The sequence below is a fragment of the Canis aureus genome, chromosome 6, assembly GCF_053574225.1.
Source record: "Canis aureus isolate CA01 chromosome 6, VMU_Caureus_v.1.0, whole genome shotgun sequence".
In the NCBI taxonomy this organism is placed as follows: Eukaryota; Metazoa; Chordata; class Mammalia; order Carnivora; family Canidae; genus Canis; species Canis aureus.
Genome location: NC_135616.1, coordinates 49,702,132 through 49,720,156, shown reverse-complemented (window position 1 = coordinate 49,720,156; position 18,025 = coordinate 49,702,132). Strand labels below are relative to the sequence as shown.

The following is an 18,025-nucleotide window of genomic DNA, read 5'->3' as shown; positions in this document are numbered from 1 at the left end:
ATGTTCACTTGTGAAACAATTATAGAATCATCCCCATTTTGCAGAACAGGAAATCGAGGCTTAGAGTAGTAAAGTGACAATACCAGCCCACACAGCCCATGAGTGCCTCTGACCTCTATGAAATTCCTGCTTCTTTAGAGCTCTTACTGCAAGCTATTCATTATCAATACTCGAGGATGTTTATAATTGTTTGCCAAAGCAAAAGGGGATTTCCAAGTTGCCCATCATCTCTAGATGTTGCCCAAATGCACAACCACTCTTGAGTAACTCAGCCTGAGGCCTAGTTGATTCCTCTGCTTGCTCAGTCAGGTCACGCAGATTCTACCTTGTGTCTCCCTGCGATGTCTCTCCCACTTATTGTTTGCTTCCCATTTCTGCTACCCTGTAGCCTAGTTTTGGTTCTTGTTCCTTTTTGGGCTTTTGTAATGAGCTCTCACATGGAAGAGGTTGTCTCTCTTCCCATCAACCCATCCTACACCCTGTGGCCAGAATAACTTGGCTGAAACTAATCTTGTTCTTCTGCTGAGAAATCCTTGTGTGGTCCATTGCCCACAGAATTAAGGTCAGACCCGGGAGCCTGGTCCCCTTGGTCCGCCCTTGGCCTCCATCTCTGGCCCTATTGCTATCTCTGCCCATGTTCCAGACAGCAGACTCCACTCTGTTCTCTGCCTGTTGCTTGAGTCTGTACTACCTCCTGCTCCATTTCTGCTTTTAGAAATTCTGCCCAGATAATGTTTAAAACTCAGCTCAGGGATTACCTTTTCTTGAAGAGATATCTCTGACCCACACTCCTTAATGAGTGATCGACCCCCTTCCCTTTTTCTACCACCGTACCTGGCATTTGTCCTAGTATAGATCCTGTCACACCATCACAGTTCAAGACCATATGTCTGTCTCTTCCCCACCCCAACACACACACATGGCTACATCTCAACAGTAAACTCTTTGACATAAGGGGCTGTGACTCATTCATCTTTAAATTCCTTTCATCTTAAATCTCTAGACAGGATTGTGTTTAAAATATAGTAAGGGCTCAATACATGTATATGGACTAAATGAATGAATTCATGGAAGAGAGAAGATGAAGAAAAGGGAAGAAGACCCTAAAAAGTTTGTAATTAATTTTTTTTTTACTTATTTATGATAGTCACAGAGAGAGAGAGAGAGAGAGAGAGAGAGAGAGGCAGAGACACAGGCAGAGGGAGAAGCAGGCTCCATGCACCGGGAGCCCAACGTGGGATTCGATCCCGGGTCTCCAGGATCACGCCCTGGGCCAAAGGCAGGCGCCAAACCGCTGCGCCACCCAGGGATCCCCAAAAGTTTGTAATTAATTAAACAAAAACCCACATCGATCATCTCTGTGTCTAAAGCACCCACTCAGAATTGGGGTAGAAGTACAAAACTAACAATTCTATGAGAGAGCCCCACCTCTCTCCACAACTCCCAACACAAAGGTCAAAGCTGCTGTTTTTAAAACTAGCTTTCGAGAGCCTACAAATGACCCCTCATTTGTTTGAGCTGTTTCCTTTTATGCTCAGTGTCCAGGCTCTCTTATTCTAGCTCCTGTTCCTGCCTGTTATCTGGGGGTGAGGTCACTGGATGACATACTTGTTCTGGCTCACTTCCCTTTCTTAGGTCCCATCTTTGACCTGTGCCAGGGAAGAAGGCCTCTAGAAGGATGCTTACAGCTGAGAAGCAATCTTCTGGCTTAATCATCAAGACCTAGTGCCCAAGGCCTTGATAAAATATGGGAAGACAGGACCTCTTTAATCTTTCCTTTGGGCTGAAGGATATTGCTCAAGCACTGAAATCTGCTCTGCTGCTGATGTGGGGGTTGTTAATGTTGTTCAGGTCTCTGAAGGACACTAACATTGAAACAAAAAGAAACAAAAGGGGCGACTGGGTGGTGCAATTTGCTGAGAGTCCAACTCTTGGTTTTGGCTCAGGGGGTGATCTTGGGGTCCTGGGATCAGGTTGTGGTGGGTTCTGCACTCAGAGTTTTCTTAAAAAGTCTCTCTCCCTCTGCCTCTCACCCTACCCCCCTCACATGCTCTCTATCTCTCAAATAAATACATCTTTTAAAAAAAGAAAGAAACGAAAGCAAAAATCAGAGAAAGAGCTCATGAAAGAGAAGCAAGCTGACTTCATCTTTGGCTCCGTAACTCTCAAAGAAATTATAGTTGAACCATCAGTTAGTAAGGGCTCCCAGGGCTTCAATTGCTCATAATTAACTTGATTAACTGCTCAGGATTGAGACAGAATGAGAGCAGGTGTACATTTGGGAGCTTTGTATCTGGCTAAAGATACAGGCCTGACAAAACATCTGTAACTCTTTCTTTGTGCCTCTTTCCTTCCTCTAGTGATGTCCCAGAAACAGTAAATTGTGGCACAGTTGTATCTTTTGTCCAGCAACTTTCTCTATGTTGTATAAATATTAGAGGATATAGAAAATTATTCAGAAGATATAAATGAATGACAATCCTACCCAGAGATAACCATTCTCAGTTTTTTGTTGTTTCCATTGACTCTTTTACCTGTATTTCCTATATTTCGGACCATCCTGTTTTACAGTTTTATGTTCTGCTCTTTTTTCTGTACATTGTCCTTGGATAGACCTTTGCAGGGAAATTGTCATTAGAAAGGTAACTCAGGTAGAGGCTGCCCACTGTTGGTGAGGTCTGGGCTCAGGATGGGGCAGGTAGTCACCATCCAATTCAACATCCTACACCACTGTAGTTTGATTGGAAGCCTGAAATAGCAGACTTTTGGGTTAAATCTGCTTCAAGTACATGGAATTTTCAGCACATTTTTCCAATCTTTTACTTATTATATACTTACCACTGTTCTTGGCAGTACAGCTTTTTAAATTTTTTGGCATCATGCATTCTACATTTGCATATCCTTTCTTTAAAGCATTTTCTTAATGAAACAATTTATTCCTCAATATGAAAGGGCTTTCAGATTGAAAATGTCTCTAGTTTCCAGTATAGAGTGCCCAGAATCTCCAATTTTTTTTTCAGTTCCTTGCTTGAATTTAGATTTTTAAAAACTTATAATTCACTGAAGGTGGTTTTGAAGATGCGAGAGATGGGGAAGATAACAGACCTAAAGGGTAGCACAGGGAAGGAAAGCTGAACAAAACTTAGGTAAGAAACATGGTATCTATTTTAAAGTCAAACCTCATAGATTCTTCCTGGAAGTCAAGATCAGAGAAGAGAAGTAGAAATGTGATGTTATCTGTGTGCTTTAAAAAGACCTGTGTTAAGCAGGATTTATGTACATGCATGCCTATATGCCTGCAATGAAATCATGTTTTAAAGAGGATTCAGCTGCATTATATTTATAACCATGAGGTTGCTACCAGCTACCAGCATATCTCCTTGTGGTGGTTCACTTCTCTTCATGTCCTGATTCTGTTCTACAGTATACAGCTTTAATAAAGCAGTCTGCTAGCCCACTCCCCCTGCATCCCCAAGACCCACAATTCTAGCTATGGCTTCCTTCGACTCTGCTCTGGTCCCAGGAGTCTATGTTCTGACATGTTTGTCCCTGGCAGCTGCAGAGAGTTTGAAGTATTAGGGATTCAGACCCTGCCATAGCTGTGAAAGCTAATCTCTACTGTGGGTCCTGTCCTTTCTGGCCAAAAGAAATGTATAACTGGAGCATCACCAGATCTGAATCTGAGGCTCATTTGCAAACATCAACTCAACAGCTCCCCAGGGAAACAATAAAAGTAATTAGGTACTACCTCTTAAACCATAGAGTGCTTCAGAAGCGATTGAAGAAGGAAGGCAGTTAAAATGCAGATTTTCAGGCCCCTCCCAGAGTTCCTGATCTTAGTTTTTAGAAAGTCAGGGAATCTGCATTTTAAGTAAACACTTTAATGTAATTCTGATGCTGAAAGTTCAAAAACCACCCTTGGAAGGACCCCAGGATTCTGACATCATACCCCTCTACCATCAACAATACAGTAAAATGATATCACTGTTCTGTCTGTTTTCTACTGCCATCCTTTAGGCTGTGTGTTTTGAACCATTATGTGTGCCCTCAAAGGTTCTCTTAACCTTCCATCAGCTTGGTAGTAACCTATGCATTTGGGAGGGGCATACACCATGATTTAACCCAGTTTGGCACCTCCTTAGAGGTGGCTGGGAGTCCCCGACACTCAGGAAGATGCAGCCTAGACCAATTGTTCTTCTCCAGCTGGAAGGTATGCAGAGTGCTATACAGAAAACAAATGACCAGGTTGGTGGACAAGGCCCCTGTGTTCTATGACTCACTCTGGCACAAGCTTCTGCCCAAGTTTCCTGAAACCCTGTTGACATACACACAGGCATATACCTAGAGCACACATGCAAAGCTCACTTCTTTGGTGGGTGCTCACTTTCCACTTCCCATGTCTATGCAGGTTCTCTTTGCTTAGTCCATCTCTCCTTCCCAATTGTTCAACTCTTAAAAGTTGTCCGAGTTTTGGATAAAATACCATTGCTCTGTGTGCTTAGATATTAAACACTATTCAAAATTTTGTGCATTATGTGCACCCGCCCATGCACCCACAGTCAAATTCACATACAATAAATGGGAGAACATAATACAAAGACATCATCATATCAACTCTCTGGTCTGAGTGTCCTTTTATAGTACAAGGGGCATATGCTTTGGAGTCCAAAGACCTCAGTTCAAATCCTACCTCTACCATTTACAAGCTACTTAATCTTAGAGAAGTTAATTAAATTCTTTGAGCCTGAGCTTCCTCATTAGGGTTAAATGAGAAAGCTTGTAAAACACCTAGGACTGTGCTTAGAACCTAAGAGGAAATGTTAGGTATCTCCTTTATTCTTATTTTCTATTTTTATTTTATTTTATTTTTTAATGAAATAATCCTCCAAATTTCTCTCACATAGCATATTAGTCAGGGTTCTTAATTGCAAGTATCAAAAATCATCTCTGGCCAAAATACACAAAGAGGGAATTTATGAAAGATACTGGGTGCCAGGAAGGCTGAAGAGCCAGGTGCAGAAAATGGGCTGGAACCCAGAGAGATCTGCACAAGCAAGACCACAGCCAAAATCCCACCTCAGAGCAATCTGGTGGCCTGACCTCTGCCATAGCTGCGCCTGAACACTGGGTACCCCTACCCCCTCAGGGGCAAAATCTGATTCTCTGCTGTCTCTGCTTCTTTTATCACTTGCTCCAGACTCAAAAAGCTCTGAGTGAGAGCCTGTAGCCCAGCTGGGGTGGTTAGGGTGGTGGCTCTAGACTCTCTGGTTTCCACACTTGGAGTTTATCAAAAACAATGATATAGGCAGACTGAGTCTGAGGACCCAGAGGGTGTCCATGGACCAGCTATAAGCCAAGAGGGTCGTTGGCTTTGTGCAGGATAGGATAGAAATCAAATGTGAGCCGAGAGGAAGTAGGAACAGAGTTTATTAAAGACAGAGAGAGTAGATACAGCACCTGAGGGACTCAGAAAGAAAAAGGAGAATGAATCTTTTCTTTGCTTGTGGCCTGGGGATTTTATTGTGGTCTGGTGTACATGTCCTCTCATGCATCCAGGAACCAGTCAAAACAAGGGTGAGTGCTCAAGTGTCCTCCAGAAGCTACTGATGCCCTAGAGCCAGAGGTTTTCGCATCAAGCTGTCTGGAGTTAGTGATCTACATGATGACCTTGCCCAGTCACTCCTTAGATGTAATCTATTGTGCTGGAAGACTCCAAAGAAATTATGAATTCCTTGAGCTGTACAAGGAGGACCTACATTATCTGTACCACGGGGTATGTGTAAGGTGTGGGGCTGCAGGCGCTAGTGAGAACAGAAGCAGGGAAAGGAGCAAAAATGCGGTCTTTCATGAGTCCTTTTAGTTTTTCTGTCACAATAAGAAGGTAATTCAAATGTCAAGTAGTCATAAAAGATCAGTGTCCAGAGTTTTCTCACCCTAATGTTCATATTGCATCTGTTTCATCTATAAATTCATTCTTAAGTGTGTACAGAGTCTTTCTCTCCAGGAACTCTCCTCAACCCTCGAACTACTCTGTTTCAGAGGCAATTTTACACCTTTCTGCCTTGTCTCCTTTCTTTTCTCTGTCCAGAATTCCCTGTCCTGCCCCCTTTCCATCACCAGTCTCTGAACAGCCCAAATCTTGCCCACTCTGCAAATGCCGGTGGAGATGCCACCGTTTCTTTCTTTTTTTTTTTTATTTTTTTATTTTTTATTTACAATAGTCACACAGAGAGAGAGAGAGAGAGAGGGGCAGAGACACAGGCAGAGGGAGAAGCAGGCTCCATGCACCGGGAGCCCGATGTGGGATTCGATCCCGGGTCTCCAGGATCGCGCCCTGGGCCAAAGGCAGGCGCCAAACCGCTGCGCCACCCAGGGATCCCCCACCGTTTCTTTCTTGTGGTGCTGTGCCCCACTCCTTCCATGCTCCTTCCAATGTGTTCCTTTTTTTTTTTTTTTTTTTAAGGTTTTATTTATTCATGAGAGTTACAGAGAGAGGCAGAGGGAGAAGCAGGCTCCCTGCAGGGAGCCCTATGTGGGACTCCATCCCAAGACCCAGGGATCAGGACCTGAGCCCAAGGCAGATGTTCAACCACTGAGCCACCCAAGGTGCTCCTTTCCATTGTGTTCTGAGGGCACTCTTGCTATGTCTCCCTTACCATCTCTGCTCCATTTTACAACAAATATGTGTTCTGCTTTTAATGGCCTCACCTTCCTTCCTCTCCTGGATCCACGTTGAAGCTCTTGAACGGCTTGGAAGTCTGTTTTATTCATATTGCAGCGCAGGTCTTAGGACCTAGTAGATGCTTAATACATACTTGTCAAGCAAAGCTCAGGTTTCTTCTCATGTGTCTCTCAACGCATACATTTAGACTCCTTTCCTACACACATGTGACAGATCCGTTTAAAAAAAAATGGAAACAATCCATGTGAGTGCACCCTGCAAACTGTAGTGTTGAACAAATGCATTTGATCTTAGCCAAAGGCCTAGAAGTGATTAAGAGGTGGACCCATATGAATTGCATAACTATTTCATTCTAGTTTCACCTATGTTCTGTTAAAGACCTAGGTGCGGGCAGCCCCGGTGGCTCAGCGGTTTAGCGCTGCCTTTGGTCTAGGGCGTGATCCTGGCGACTCAGGATCGAGACCCAGGATCGAGTCCCACATCGGGCTCCCTGCATGGAGCCTGCTTCTCCCTCTGCCTGTGTCTTTGCCTCTCAGACTCTCTGTCTCTCATGAATAAATAAATAAAATCTTAAAAAAAAAAAAAAAAGAGCTAGGCGCCCTTATTATGCTTCAGGGTGTTTTCACAGCAGAAGGTTGCAGCGCGGGTCTCTCTCCCACCCCTACCTTTCCCGATTTTGCAGAGCCTCTGGGGTCCCTTGCATTGCCAAGAAGGGAAGCCCACCGAGGGACGGGGGGCGCCGCAGAAGCGGAGCCCCTTCGCCCAAGAGGACTTGCTGGGCCAAGTCCCGTGACAGCTCATGCCCAGTCCCCGCGCGTCGCCCCTCCTGCCTCCGTCCCTCTCCCGGCTCAGGTTGGCCAGAGCCACCTGCGTCCGCGGACTCCCCCTCCCAGAGCCTCCGCTCCGTCGGGTCTCGGGTTCCCTGGGAGACGCAGCGCCGACGGCCCCGCTCCCGCAGCCCGCCTCCCCCGCACCCTCTGCCCCCCGCGTACTTTGCTACTCGGCGCGACCTCGGGGCCGGCACGTGACCCAGAAACTTGGGAAGCCCCGGGGCGGCGGGCGGCGGGCGGCGGAGGCGGAGGCGGCCGAGCTCCCCCGCGCGGCGGGCTCTGCGGCCGGGAGGCGCTCGCCCCGCGCCGCGCTCGCTGCCTGGGCGTGCGGAGCGTCGTGCGGGAGCGGCCGGGAGCCGCGCCGAGCCAGCCCCGGAGGCCGCGGCAGCGCGCGCTCGGCAGGCGGCGCGGCGGGCCCGGCGGGCGGCGGTGCCCAGGGACGCCGGGGGCCCGCTCGCGCGCGCGGCCGCAGCCCCGCAGCCCCGCAGCCCCGCAGCCCCGCAGCCCCGCAGCCCCGCCGCCGCCGCCGCCGCCCCCGCCGCCTGGCCACCCCGAGCCTGGCGCTGCCGCCCTTCCCCACTTTGCTCACTCCTTCCTCTGAATGGGAAGTTGGGGAACATGGACGGGGTCGTGCTGGCGTGGACCGCGCTCTTCTGGCTAACAGGTAGGAGTCCTTTTCTACCAACGCCAAGAACTTTCTGTATATCCCCTTGGTGGGGGCTGTGCCCGCCCTGCCCGAGCCGCGCCCCCCCCCCCCCCCCCCCCCGGCTGGGCTCGGAGCTGCTCCGCGGCTCGGCGGCAGGTGGGGGCAGGGGCTGGGCGCGCTAGGATGATGGGGGAGGCGGGGGAGAAGCTCGGCTACAAGTGAGACGGGTCGACATGCAGGTGTCGGACTCCTTGGGGGATTGTTCTTGCGCTTGTGCATTTCCTCTTCCACACAACGGTTCTTGTCGATATTATCCTGAGTTGGTAATGCTGTGTGGTTCCTGGGAAGAGCCTGGTTAGGAAAAAAAAAAAAAAAAAAGAAAGCAAGCAAGAAAGAAAGGAAAAGAAAGCTCGGAGGAGACATTAATTGGGAGAACTGCTTTTCTGGAGGTGAGGGATGGAGGAGTGTCTCCCTGATGCCTTCCCTGGAGAAGCCGGGAGACCCCGCGGCGTCCGCCCAGTGCCTCGCGGTGCGGTAGGGCGGGATGAGGAAGGAGATGGGGATGCAGGCTTGATTGGCCGTGGAGTTTAGGGCCTGGCTCGCTCGCGCGTGGTGCCATTTGGGGGAGTGGTCCCATAGCCGAGAAGAACCTTCCTCCCCAGATAAACAGTCTCCCCTCCCCCAGTGAGGATAAATTGCAGAGATATCCAGAAGGTAGAGCTTCTCCCCAGCATTCAAGCCCCTTCCGCTAGCTGGGTCCTTAGTGTGCTTTCTCCTCCCCTTTGGTGAACTTTCTCCCCACCCGCCAGCCTGAGGTCTGGAAAGGCTCTTGCTCCTGGCACGTTGTCTCACACGAGGGTCCTGCGAGGCTGAGGGACCGGTGGCCAGTCCTGAGAGATTCACAAAGTAACCCAGCTTGGGTGGGGGGTGGGCATGGGTGAGGAAGGTTCGGGTAGTTTGGGAAGGGGCTGAGACAAAGATTCCAGGCAAGGTGGAATGGTTAAGAAAGGAACAAGGGGTCAGAAAGGTTGCGAGGATAGGATGAGGGCAGTGCAGGGCAGGAGAGAAATCAGAAAATAGCACCAAAAAAAAAAAAAAAAAAAAAAAAGTTCTGTTCCCTCTGGGGGCACCAATCAGAAAATTTGGAAAAATCCAGTCAGTAGGAAAAGGAGAACAAGTTTAAAATCTCTAAGGCAGTCATTGAAAGCAGATAAAATGTATTTAAGAAGAAAAGCAAAAACTCCATTTCCCATAGCTTCAAAGAAGATTATTGATTGCCTCACATTTTTTCCCCCTCTTATTCCAAATGAGGGCCCTCAACACTCAGTCTGCCCCATGCTGGCTTTAGGTATAGGGGATGGGGGTGGGCAGGGCATGTCAGCAGAGTTAGCCTCTTCTCTTGGCTGCTCTGAGTTCATCCCTCCCACATTATTCAAATATGAATCATCTCTAATTTCAGGGTTTGGCTGATCCATGTCTCCCCACTCCCCTGGCCTCCTAGTGCCTTCTACTTCCACCCTCACTGATTCTGAATGTCCTTAATTTGCCTCTACTTCTGTGCTATCATACTAGAAGGCAACTAGGCCTGAAGCCCGAATCACCCCTCCCTGAGGCCAATGAGGCATCCTGGGGCAAGAGTTATAAGTCAGAGATATGCTCTTCTAGATACCCCAAGGTATGCCCAAGAAAAGCACAGGGAGTGGGGGCAGAAGGGGAACATAGAGCCCTTGTGGCTAGCAGCTTTTTATGAAATGGAATCATATCATTTGAAGGGGCCACAGGCCATCTAGTCCAGTCCCTTAGTTGATAAAAATAGAGGCCCAAAGAGGTAATTGGCACCCAACAAATGTGTGATGGAGCCGGGACTAGAACCTAGTTCTCCAAACCCCAGGCCAATCCCATTTGCGTTCTCCTGAGCTACCTCACTGGGCTTTTTTTTGGTTGTAGGCTGTTCTGTTCTGTGTGTATTTTGAGGGGAGTTGCTGCTTTGTCCTTGGCTCCTTTGCTCTGTACCTGGAGAGGCCACCCCCCTGCCTAGTGGCAGGCAACAGGTTAGTTATTAGGGCCTCCTCAGCTGTCAGAGGCTGGGCTTCTGTGCTCTGCACAGGAGGTTGGCCCTCTGAGATCCCACTGAGCACTGCAGGCATCCCCTGATCCCAGCCTCTGCTTCCCCCCCCATCCCGGCAGGCTGCTGGACACGCTGCCTCAGCCTCAGCAAAGTAGAGGAGCTGACAATGGCGGCTGAGGGGTGTGGGGGGGGAGGAGCAGTCAAGGAGGAGATGAATTCAGACTCATGGCTCCCAGAAAAACCCTGAGAGGAAAGGTAAGAAATTTCAGTCCAGCCCGATCAATGAATTCTCTCCTGAGGGGGTGGTACAAAAAGGAGAGAGGGAAGGACAGATCAAAAATGAGTCAGGGAGCCAGGGGAAAAACACATTCATTCTCCTTCTCCCTCCCTTTGTCCTCCCCCACTCTCTTCCGTCCCTCCTCCCCTCCCCTGTTTCTCTCTTCTAATGCCGGCTGAGCAATTTCTAATCAACACTTTAGGTTTTTTCCTCAGTCTCAGGCAGCTCCTTCCTTGTCTTTCATTGCTAAAATTCTGCTGTATATTTAGTCTCATGATTTCTCATTGTCACTGTGATGCTGCTTCCTGTAATAAATTGTTGCTGTTGTTGTTTTGAACAAACATAGTGTTTCTCAGCTGCTATTTTAGCAACAGGTGCCATCCAGCAGTAGGACCTGAAGGAGGCTTCACCAGGTCTTTGTTCCTGAAGGCGGATGGCATTCCCTCTGTTCCTGGCAGCAGAGGCTGCCAGAGGCTCTCTCCCAGGGAGGGAGCTGGCGACGTGCTTTCCCTGAGACTTTTGGGTCTCTGTGGTGAAGATTGCTATGCTCTGTTAGCATTTCTTTTGGTTGCCTTTTGGTTGTATTCACTCACTTATCCATCCATTCTACAGGCACACACTAAATCCCTCTGCTTTCTAAGTATTGTGATGGGTGCTGAGGATAAAGAGAGGAAAGACACAGCCGTTCCCCTCAGAGTTGTCAGTTTAGTCGTGACTCGAGCGACTTTTCTGGTGATTGTGGTTTGGAAGCAGAAGGTCCTCTGATGAGAGCTGTGAGAACCACACAGAGGCTAGGAGAGCACCCAAGCCACCCTGAGGTGGAGGCGGAGCAGTCTTAAAGGAGCTCCTAGGAGACATGTGTTCATGCCTCTTCAGCTGCTGAGTTACTAACCACATCCAGCGTGGTACTGGGGTTATGGAGATGAATGAGACACAGCCCTGCCTTCCAGCACTCGCAGTCTGGTGGCAGGACACCATTATGGAGTAGCCTATCCCCAGGCAGTAGCAGAGATCTGCACCGAGTGCTTTGGGATGCTCCATGGGGGCTGGGTCCCAGCCCAGCCTGTAGGGAGAAGGAAGTATCTAGGGGAGGTTGTTGCCTGGGCTGGCTTGCATTCCAGTAGATGCCTGGTGACTGTGTGCAGAGAGTTAAAGCACTGTTAGCCCTGGAGAAGGAAGAGTGGCTTTCAGAGGTTGTTGACACCTCAACTTCCACTGTCTCCTTCTCTGTCCTGCTTACCTTTCAATTTCTCTCCCTCTACTGTTTTTCTTTCCCCTGCAGAAGAGACCTTGCCCTTACCAGAGCATCTTCTTTCAACACTTTGTCACAGCTCTCCCAACTCCCCTCCGGCCCCCAGCCAGATGCTTTTTCCTGGACTAGAAGAGGGGACTTGTTTCAGAGACTCACATGATTCTGCTGGTTGGCTAGTTTCTACAGACTTGGAATTAGTAGTAGCAGCAATCTTAGTGCAAGTACTTAGTACTCAGTACAGTGTTTGCAGTTTCAGTGCCAGGACTTGGTTGGTGGAAGGAATCCTGACCTGGGAGTTAAGGATTGGGTTCTAGTCCTACCTGCTCCATAGCTTGACTATGTAACCATGAGATCTGGGTCTCATAATCTGTTGAATGAGATGACTTCTAAGGTCACTTTCAGCTAAAAGATTCTATGGTTTAAATCTTTTTTCTATTTAATTTTAATGAGTTGGAAGTCACAACTAAAGCGTGACAGGTCCAGTCTTTCTTTTATAATTCACCTAGTGAAAAGCCCCAGTTTCTTCAGCCTTTCCCAGATCAATAATGATTGGAATGAAAAACACTAGCTGAGGAGGGAAAGCTCTTGTTAGGATTGTCAGAGGGATAGATGGAATAGCACTTGGTGCTTGGTAGATAGAGGGTCCACTCATATTGGGGACTGGTAAAGCAAGGCAAGCACTTTGGACTAGGTGGGATGAATCCTACTCTAGCCAACACAGTCCCTTCTGGTGTCAACTTTTTGTTCCAGGACCTACTTACCTCTTCACTCTTTCTGACATTTTAGCACTTATGTCTCCTTTTCTGCCATCAAGAATATAAAGAAAGGTGTGATGTGGTTGTTGTTCTTGCTTATTTACATGCTATGATGCTTTTCTTTGTGTTAAAGGGCTTTCCTATACATTACGCCTTTTGATCATTTAAAGCAAGAATGGTTGATATTACCTACCCCTGTATAAGAAGGCAAAAGCTTAGAGAGAATAAATAACTTGTCCACGTCCATGGTATCTTATTGTTTAAAAGAATAAGAAATAGTGTCACTGACTTAATATGACTTGGTTGGGTCAAGTGCCTGAGTCCAAGGGAAACTTCTTTTCTGCCTGAATCCAAGGGTCAAAGTAGAACTCTCGATTTAAGTGAACATACATAGTGTCTTTTATGGGGCACTGGGTAGTGAGGCTCAGAAGTCATAAAGCTCAGGGAAATATTGCAGGGAAAAGTGAGAAAGAGTAGCATTTTGTTTTTCCAATAACTCTTAAGATCTAATGGGAAGGAGTAAATGAGAAGTGCTCCAGTGAGCACAGGAGAGGGTATCAGAGCCCATTTGGGACTAGGGGTTGGTGCTATGCACTCAGGAGCCACACAGGATGTAGCTGTGGCATATGTATGCTTAAAATTTTGGTTTTCAAGATAGTCTTTGGCTCTCTGAAAAAGAAAGAAGGCATCTTGGATGACTAGTGTTCTTTACGGGCCAAGAACAAATAAGAACTCCGAAGAGCATGCTGCTTCCCCTGTTTCCCCGCAGCACCTGCGGTCCTGCATTAGGAGTAGAACCCTTGCATTTGGTCCCGGGATCCTGCATCATGACTCCTCCTGTGCCCTCTGCTCATCAGGAGGCAGACTCAGAGGCAGTGCAGGAAGAGGGATTAGATTCAAACTGACCTGGATTTGAAAACTAGCTTAATATTTTACTGTATCTTCTTTGGTTTTAAAATGGGAAATGAATTTAAATTATAGGTTGTTGTGATAATTAAAATGGAATTATATAAAACTCGTAGCACAATATTTGGTACACAGTAGGCCCTCAATACTAATTATGAACCCCAAATAGGTATGTTAGCCAGCATTTTGAGGCCGCGATGAGCAACCTCCAAATCTCAATAGCTCACTTGAGCAAACATTTAGTTCTTGCTCATATTACATGGGAGCCAAAGTCAGCTGCGAGTTAGCTGTGACTTGGCTAGAATTGGTATACTTGGCTCAGTTCCAAATGTTTTCTTATTCTGAGACCCAGGATGAGGGATCAGTCACTGTTTGGGCATACTTTTGTTATGGCAGAGGGCTCAAGAAGGTAGGGAGAAGGCTTAGAGTGCCAGAGCCAAAGCATGTACACACCTTTTAAACTTTTGCTTGGACATATCTTATGGCATGCGTGTCATGCAGAAAAGCCCAGGGTTTTTGGAGTGGTGAGTGTCCTCTGCCTACAGGGAACAATGCAAGAGTCCAGAGGGAAAACTAATTGGGAACAAATAATAAGCTCTATTAACTGGGTTAAATCATTCAACAAATATGTTGAATACCTACTATGTAGCAGAGTCTTTAAAAGGCTACAGGGGAGTTTGTTGTTAATGGCAGAGACAGATAGCTAGGTAGGAAGTTCTCAGGCAATGCAATGTCATCCTCTGGGGTGCTGGAACTACAGTAAGAGCAAGGAGAAACTTCTAGAGGAAGTGACAGCTGAGCAAGTTTGGAGAGATAAGTAGGAATTACTAGGTGAAAAGTGGGATGGGAGAAGGAGAATTTATAGAGGGAACAGCATGTGCAAAAGCCAAGAATCAGGGAGGATGTGATTTGTGAAAATTACAAATGTTTTAGTATGATTGGGGAATTTACTGCAGCAGGAGGAATGAAAGAGAGTGGCCCTCTCTGAAAGGGGCCAGTTGTGCTCCTGAAATGGCGAGGAATCTTTAAAAGGGTCAGAACAAAGGAATGCCCCGAGCAGATGTGCATTTTAGAAATGTCATTGGGACCACAATGTGGGGAATAGGTTAGATGTGGGCAAACTTGCAGCAGAAACCACCCAGGAGACCCTTGTGGAAAGAGAGACAAAGCATGCTGAGAGCCTGAAGTCACAGGGTGCAGTGGGGATGGGAGAGGTGGACAGAGTGACTGGAGGTAGAAGAGTGGCATGGTTGGATGTGCAGGTTGAAGGAGCGGGTATGCCAAAGATACTTTCAGTTTTGTGGCTTGGGATTGCTGGGGATGCCATTTGTGAGCATGAACTATCTAAGTTGCTATAACAAGAGACTAAAATGCAGTAATGCACAGAAAATAATTTCTTTCTCTCTCCTATAACAATCTGGACCTAGTGGGGGGTGAGTCTCCCATTCCCAGCGTGTGGCTGCCAAGACCGCTCCAGTGACAAACATTCTCAGCAGTTGGACCAAGGAAGGCAGAGGGCCAGGGCATGCAGCTTGTGCTGCAGCTTTAGAAAGGGGACCTAGAAGTTGCACATATCACTTCTCACATACTTTCATCCTGAGCATATGGTCACAATTAGCTACAAAGAAGCTAGGAAATGTTGTATTTGGTTGGTTTGGGGGGCTAGATTAAGACCCAAGCAGTTCCTTTACTAACAGGAAGAGGATAGTAGGTGTCTCCCTCTATAGAGTGACATGTTGGAGGTGCTTGTGTAACATCCATGTGGAGAAGGAAGTTCGAATTTGGGTCTGGAGCTCAGGGGAGAGATCTAAACTGGAAACATAGGCAACAGCTTGGTAAAGGTTGATCAAGAGTTTTCTCTGTCCAAAGAGCCCGTCCATCCCAGAAAGCTGACCCACCCAGTTAACCAGGACAGCTTCCACAGCACCTCTGCCCTGCAGGGTAGGGACTAACCCCTTTTAGTACAGCTTTGGTCCCATTGGAACAGCAGGGGGGCCAGTGAGACATTAGTCACAAGCTCATTCCAGGTCTCTGGGAGACAAGGCAAATCAGACAGAAAAGAATATGCTTCTGGCTTTTATCTGCTCAATGGTGGCCGAGAATGGGAAAGCATGGCTCAGTTGGACACACAGGACTTATGCTTAATGAATGGCAAGCTCTGTGCGCACAAGTACCAGAGCTATGGGTAGCAGATAATAACTAGGCCATAAGCAAAGCCTCCTTGGGCAAGGGCAGCACTGACATTTTCCATAGTCCCATGGAAGTGGGGGAACTATTGCTGCCTTTGGGGAATGTCAGGGAGAAAGCACACAAGGATGCTGTCATGTTTTTGTTTTTGTATTTGTTTTTGTTTTAAATCTCCAAATGGTACATCTGGTCACCCTAACCCTAACATGGATTGAGCAATCAGGTGTCATGATAGCAAACAAGAGAAGCTGATCCTGGCCAATTTGGGCAGGAAAGGAATTTGCTGGAAAGCAGTTGATTAACTTACAGAACCAACAGGAAAGCTGGATAATTAGGCTTAGATATTAGGCAAATACCAAGGGAATGTCTACTATTCTTTGTAAAGTCTTTTTATTTTTTAATCCAGGTATATCAGGAAGATGAATTGTTCCTATTTCTTTAGGGAGGAAAAAAAGACCCAAGCTGCATTCTCTTTACCTTTAAACCTTGAGCCTGCAGGGCAACATTTCTCCAAATACTTTGCTCCTATCCTGACAATGCTACTGAGGGGTGGACAGGCTTTATTTTCTCATCTGGATTGTGAACTAAACCTAGAGGAGCTGGGTAGATACTTCATATTCGTCTCTTACCCTTAGAAAATATGTCCATCAGTTGTCTCTAGGCAGTGTCTTAAGAAATTGGGACAACATGTTAAAAGCGTGAAGACAAGAGATAAATTTCTTAAAGAAGATCAACTTGAAGGCAGGAAAAGGAAGAGTTGTATTGTCACACTGAATGAAGAGAAACCTTAGGAGTCTGAAGGCCAAGATATGCTGGGGAACATGTGAGTCTGAGGTCAAAATCCCACTTCTGGGACTTCAAGACTTAAAGATGGATGAGCTCTTTATTCTAAAGATACCTATTTTTACAATGATGATTTTCCATAACCTTCAGCAGCAATCTTTGCTTCTGTAAAATGGGGCTGTGCTTAAGATCTGCCTCTCAAAGATGTAGCAGGCAGGAATAGCTTACCAAGTAACTAGTGGGGAAAAGGAACTGGCTTTGGGAAAAAATGAAATTGCTAAAATAAGAACAGCTTTGCTTTAGATATTGCTTTTGTTATTCTTGCAAGAACACGGTTCGTTGTGTATAGAATCTTTTTCTTTACATGAGAATTGGGGCAGGACCTTATTTTGCCACATGAAGGGAGGCATTGTCTGCACTTGGAGCTGATCTTCCCTGGCCTAGTGACTGGCTGAGTTGGGGGCTGCTCTCTGAGCTGTCACTCATCACTCTACTTCTAGGTAGCTTTTCTAGTTATTCGCCGGAATCCATTCTCTGCACTAGGGGTAATCTGCTAAGAAAGGTCCTTCTGACTCACTCCTTCATTTATTCTTTCATTCTTTGATTCATTCCACATTGTATGACCTTCAGCCATATTCTATGACTTTGTTATATACCAGGGATACACAGCCAACCAAATCCTGGTCCCTGCCCTCAGGGACCTTAGAGTTAGAAATTAAGTTTACATTGGATTTCTCAAGATCTGGGACTGGTCTTTCAAATTGATTTTCCCAGAACTTAACATAATGTTTTAAAATATGTTTTTGATTGAATTTGAATTAGATAGTCAAGGGCAGTTTCTCTGTGCATCAAGAGCACAGTAGAAGTTACAGGAATGGTCTGGTGGTCTAAGACTGAGGATTCCCTCCTTTGCTTGCAGATGTAGAAGAGCACACAATCTGCAGTCTTCACTTATGATCTTTCGTATGCTGTTTAGTGCTGCTCTCATTCAGGAATCCTAATTTTTACAGGTACCTTCTATACAGGATGATCCCTTCCCTTGCTTTACTTCTTTTTCTGTCTTTTGCTCTCTTCCCTATTTGTCTCCAGTGTCCTGGAATACTTGGCTTTCTTTGGAGGATGAGACTCAGATTCTTTCCTCACCTCTGTGAATCTCTTTATAGGAGCACTGACACAAAAGTCCCTTATGGTGTCACTGGTGCCTGGACTCAAAGTCCCAGCCTTTGCATGACCCACACTCTGGCTGCCGGAGCCTCCTTCAGTTACATGTTCTTGTGTTTCCCCAGATGAAAGGGATAATACATTTATAGTTAAAGAATGAAAACTGTTTTCATATGTCTGGAGTGTGCTTGGGACCAAATCACAGGGAAGACCTTATAGACATTCAGGTCTCATCCTGGAAGGAATGGGGAATCGATGGAGGCCTTAAAGCACAGAAAAAAAAAAAATATATATATATAATATAGTATATATATTGTATGTATAATATAACATATATGTGTATATAATATATATGTATATATTCTAAACAACTCTAGATAAAAAATGTGGAAAGTATACTGGGCTGGAAGTATGGAGGCCACGTAGGAAGCTATTATAAAACTGAGGAGGTGACGAAGGCCTATGTAAAGTGATGGTT

The 18,025-nt window shown here is 46.6% G+C and overlaps 1 protein-coding gene across 8 annotated transcripts in view; it reads left to right on the top strand.

Moving 5' to 3' along the window:
- Positions 1 to 8,017: 8,017 nt before the first annotated feature.
- The window catches only part of ILDR2 (immunoglobulin like domain containing receptor 2), a 60,790-nt gene continuing 50,782 nt past the window's right edge, over positions 8,018 to 18,025 (top strand). For 6 of the 8 annotated variants that reach the window (XM_077901511.1, XM_077901509.1, XM_077901510.1 and 3 more), the window contains exon 1: positions 8,018 to 8,176. In XM_077901511.1, the coding sequence (XP_077757637.1) occupies positions 8,131 to 8,176 (46 nt within the window). In that variant the 5' untranslated portion in view covers positions 8,018 to 8,130. Of the gene's footprint in view, positions 8,177 to 8,397; positions 8,608 to 10,324; positions 10,482 to 18,025 lie in introns of those variants that run through there. The other 2 variants (XM_077901506.1, XM_077901505.1) reach the window with 2 other exon arrangements.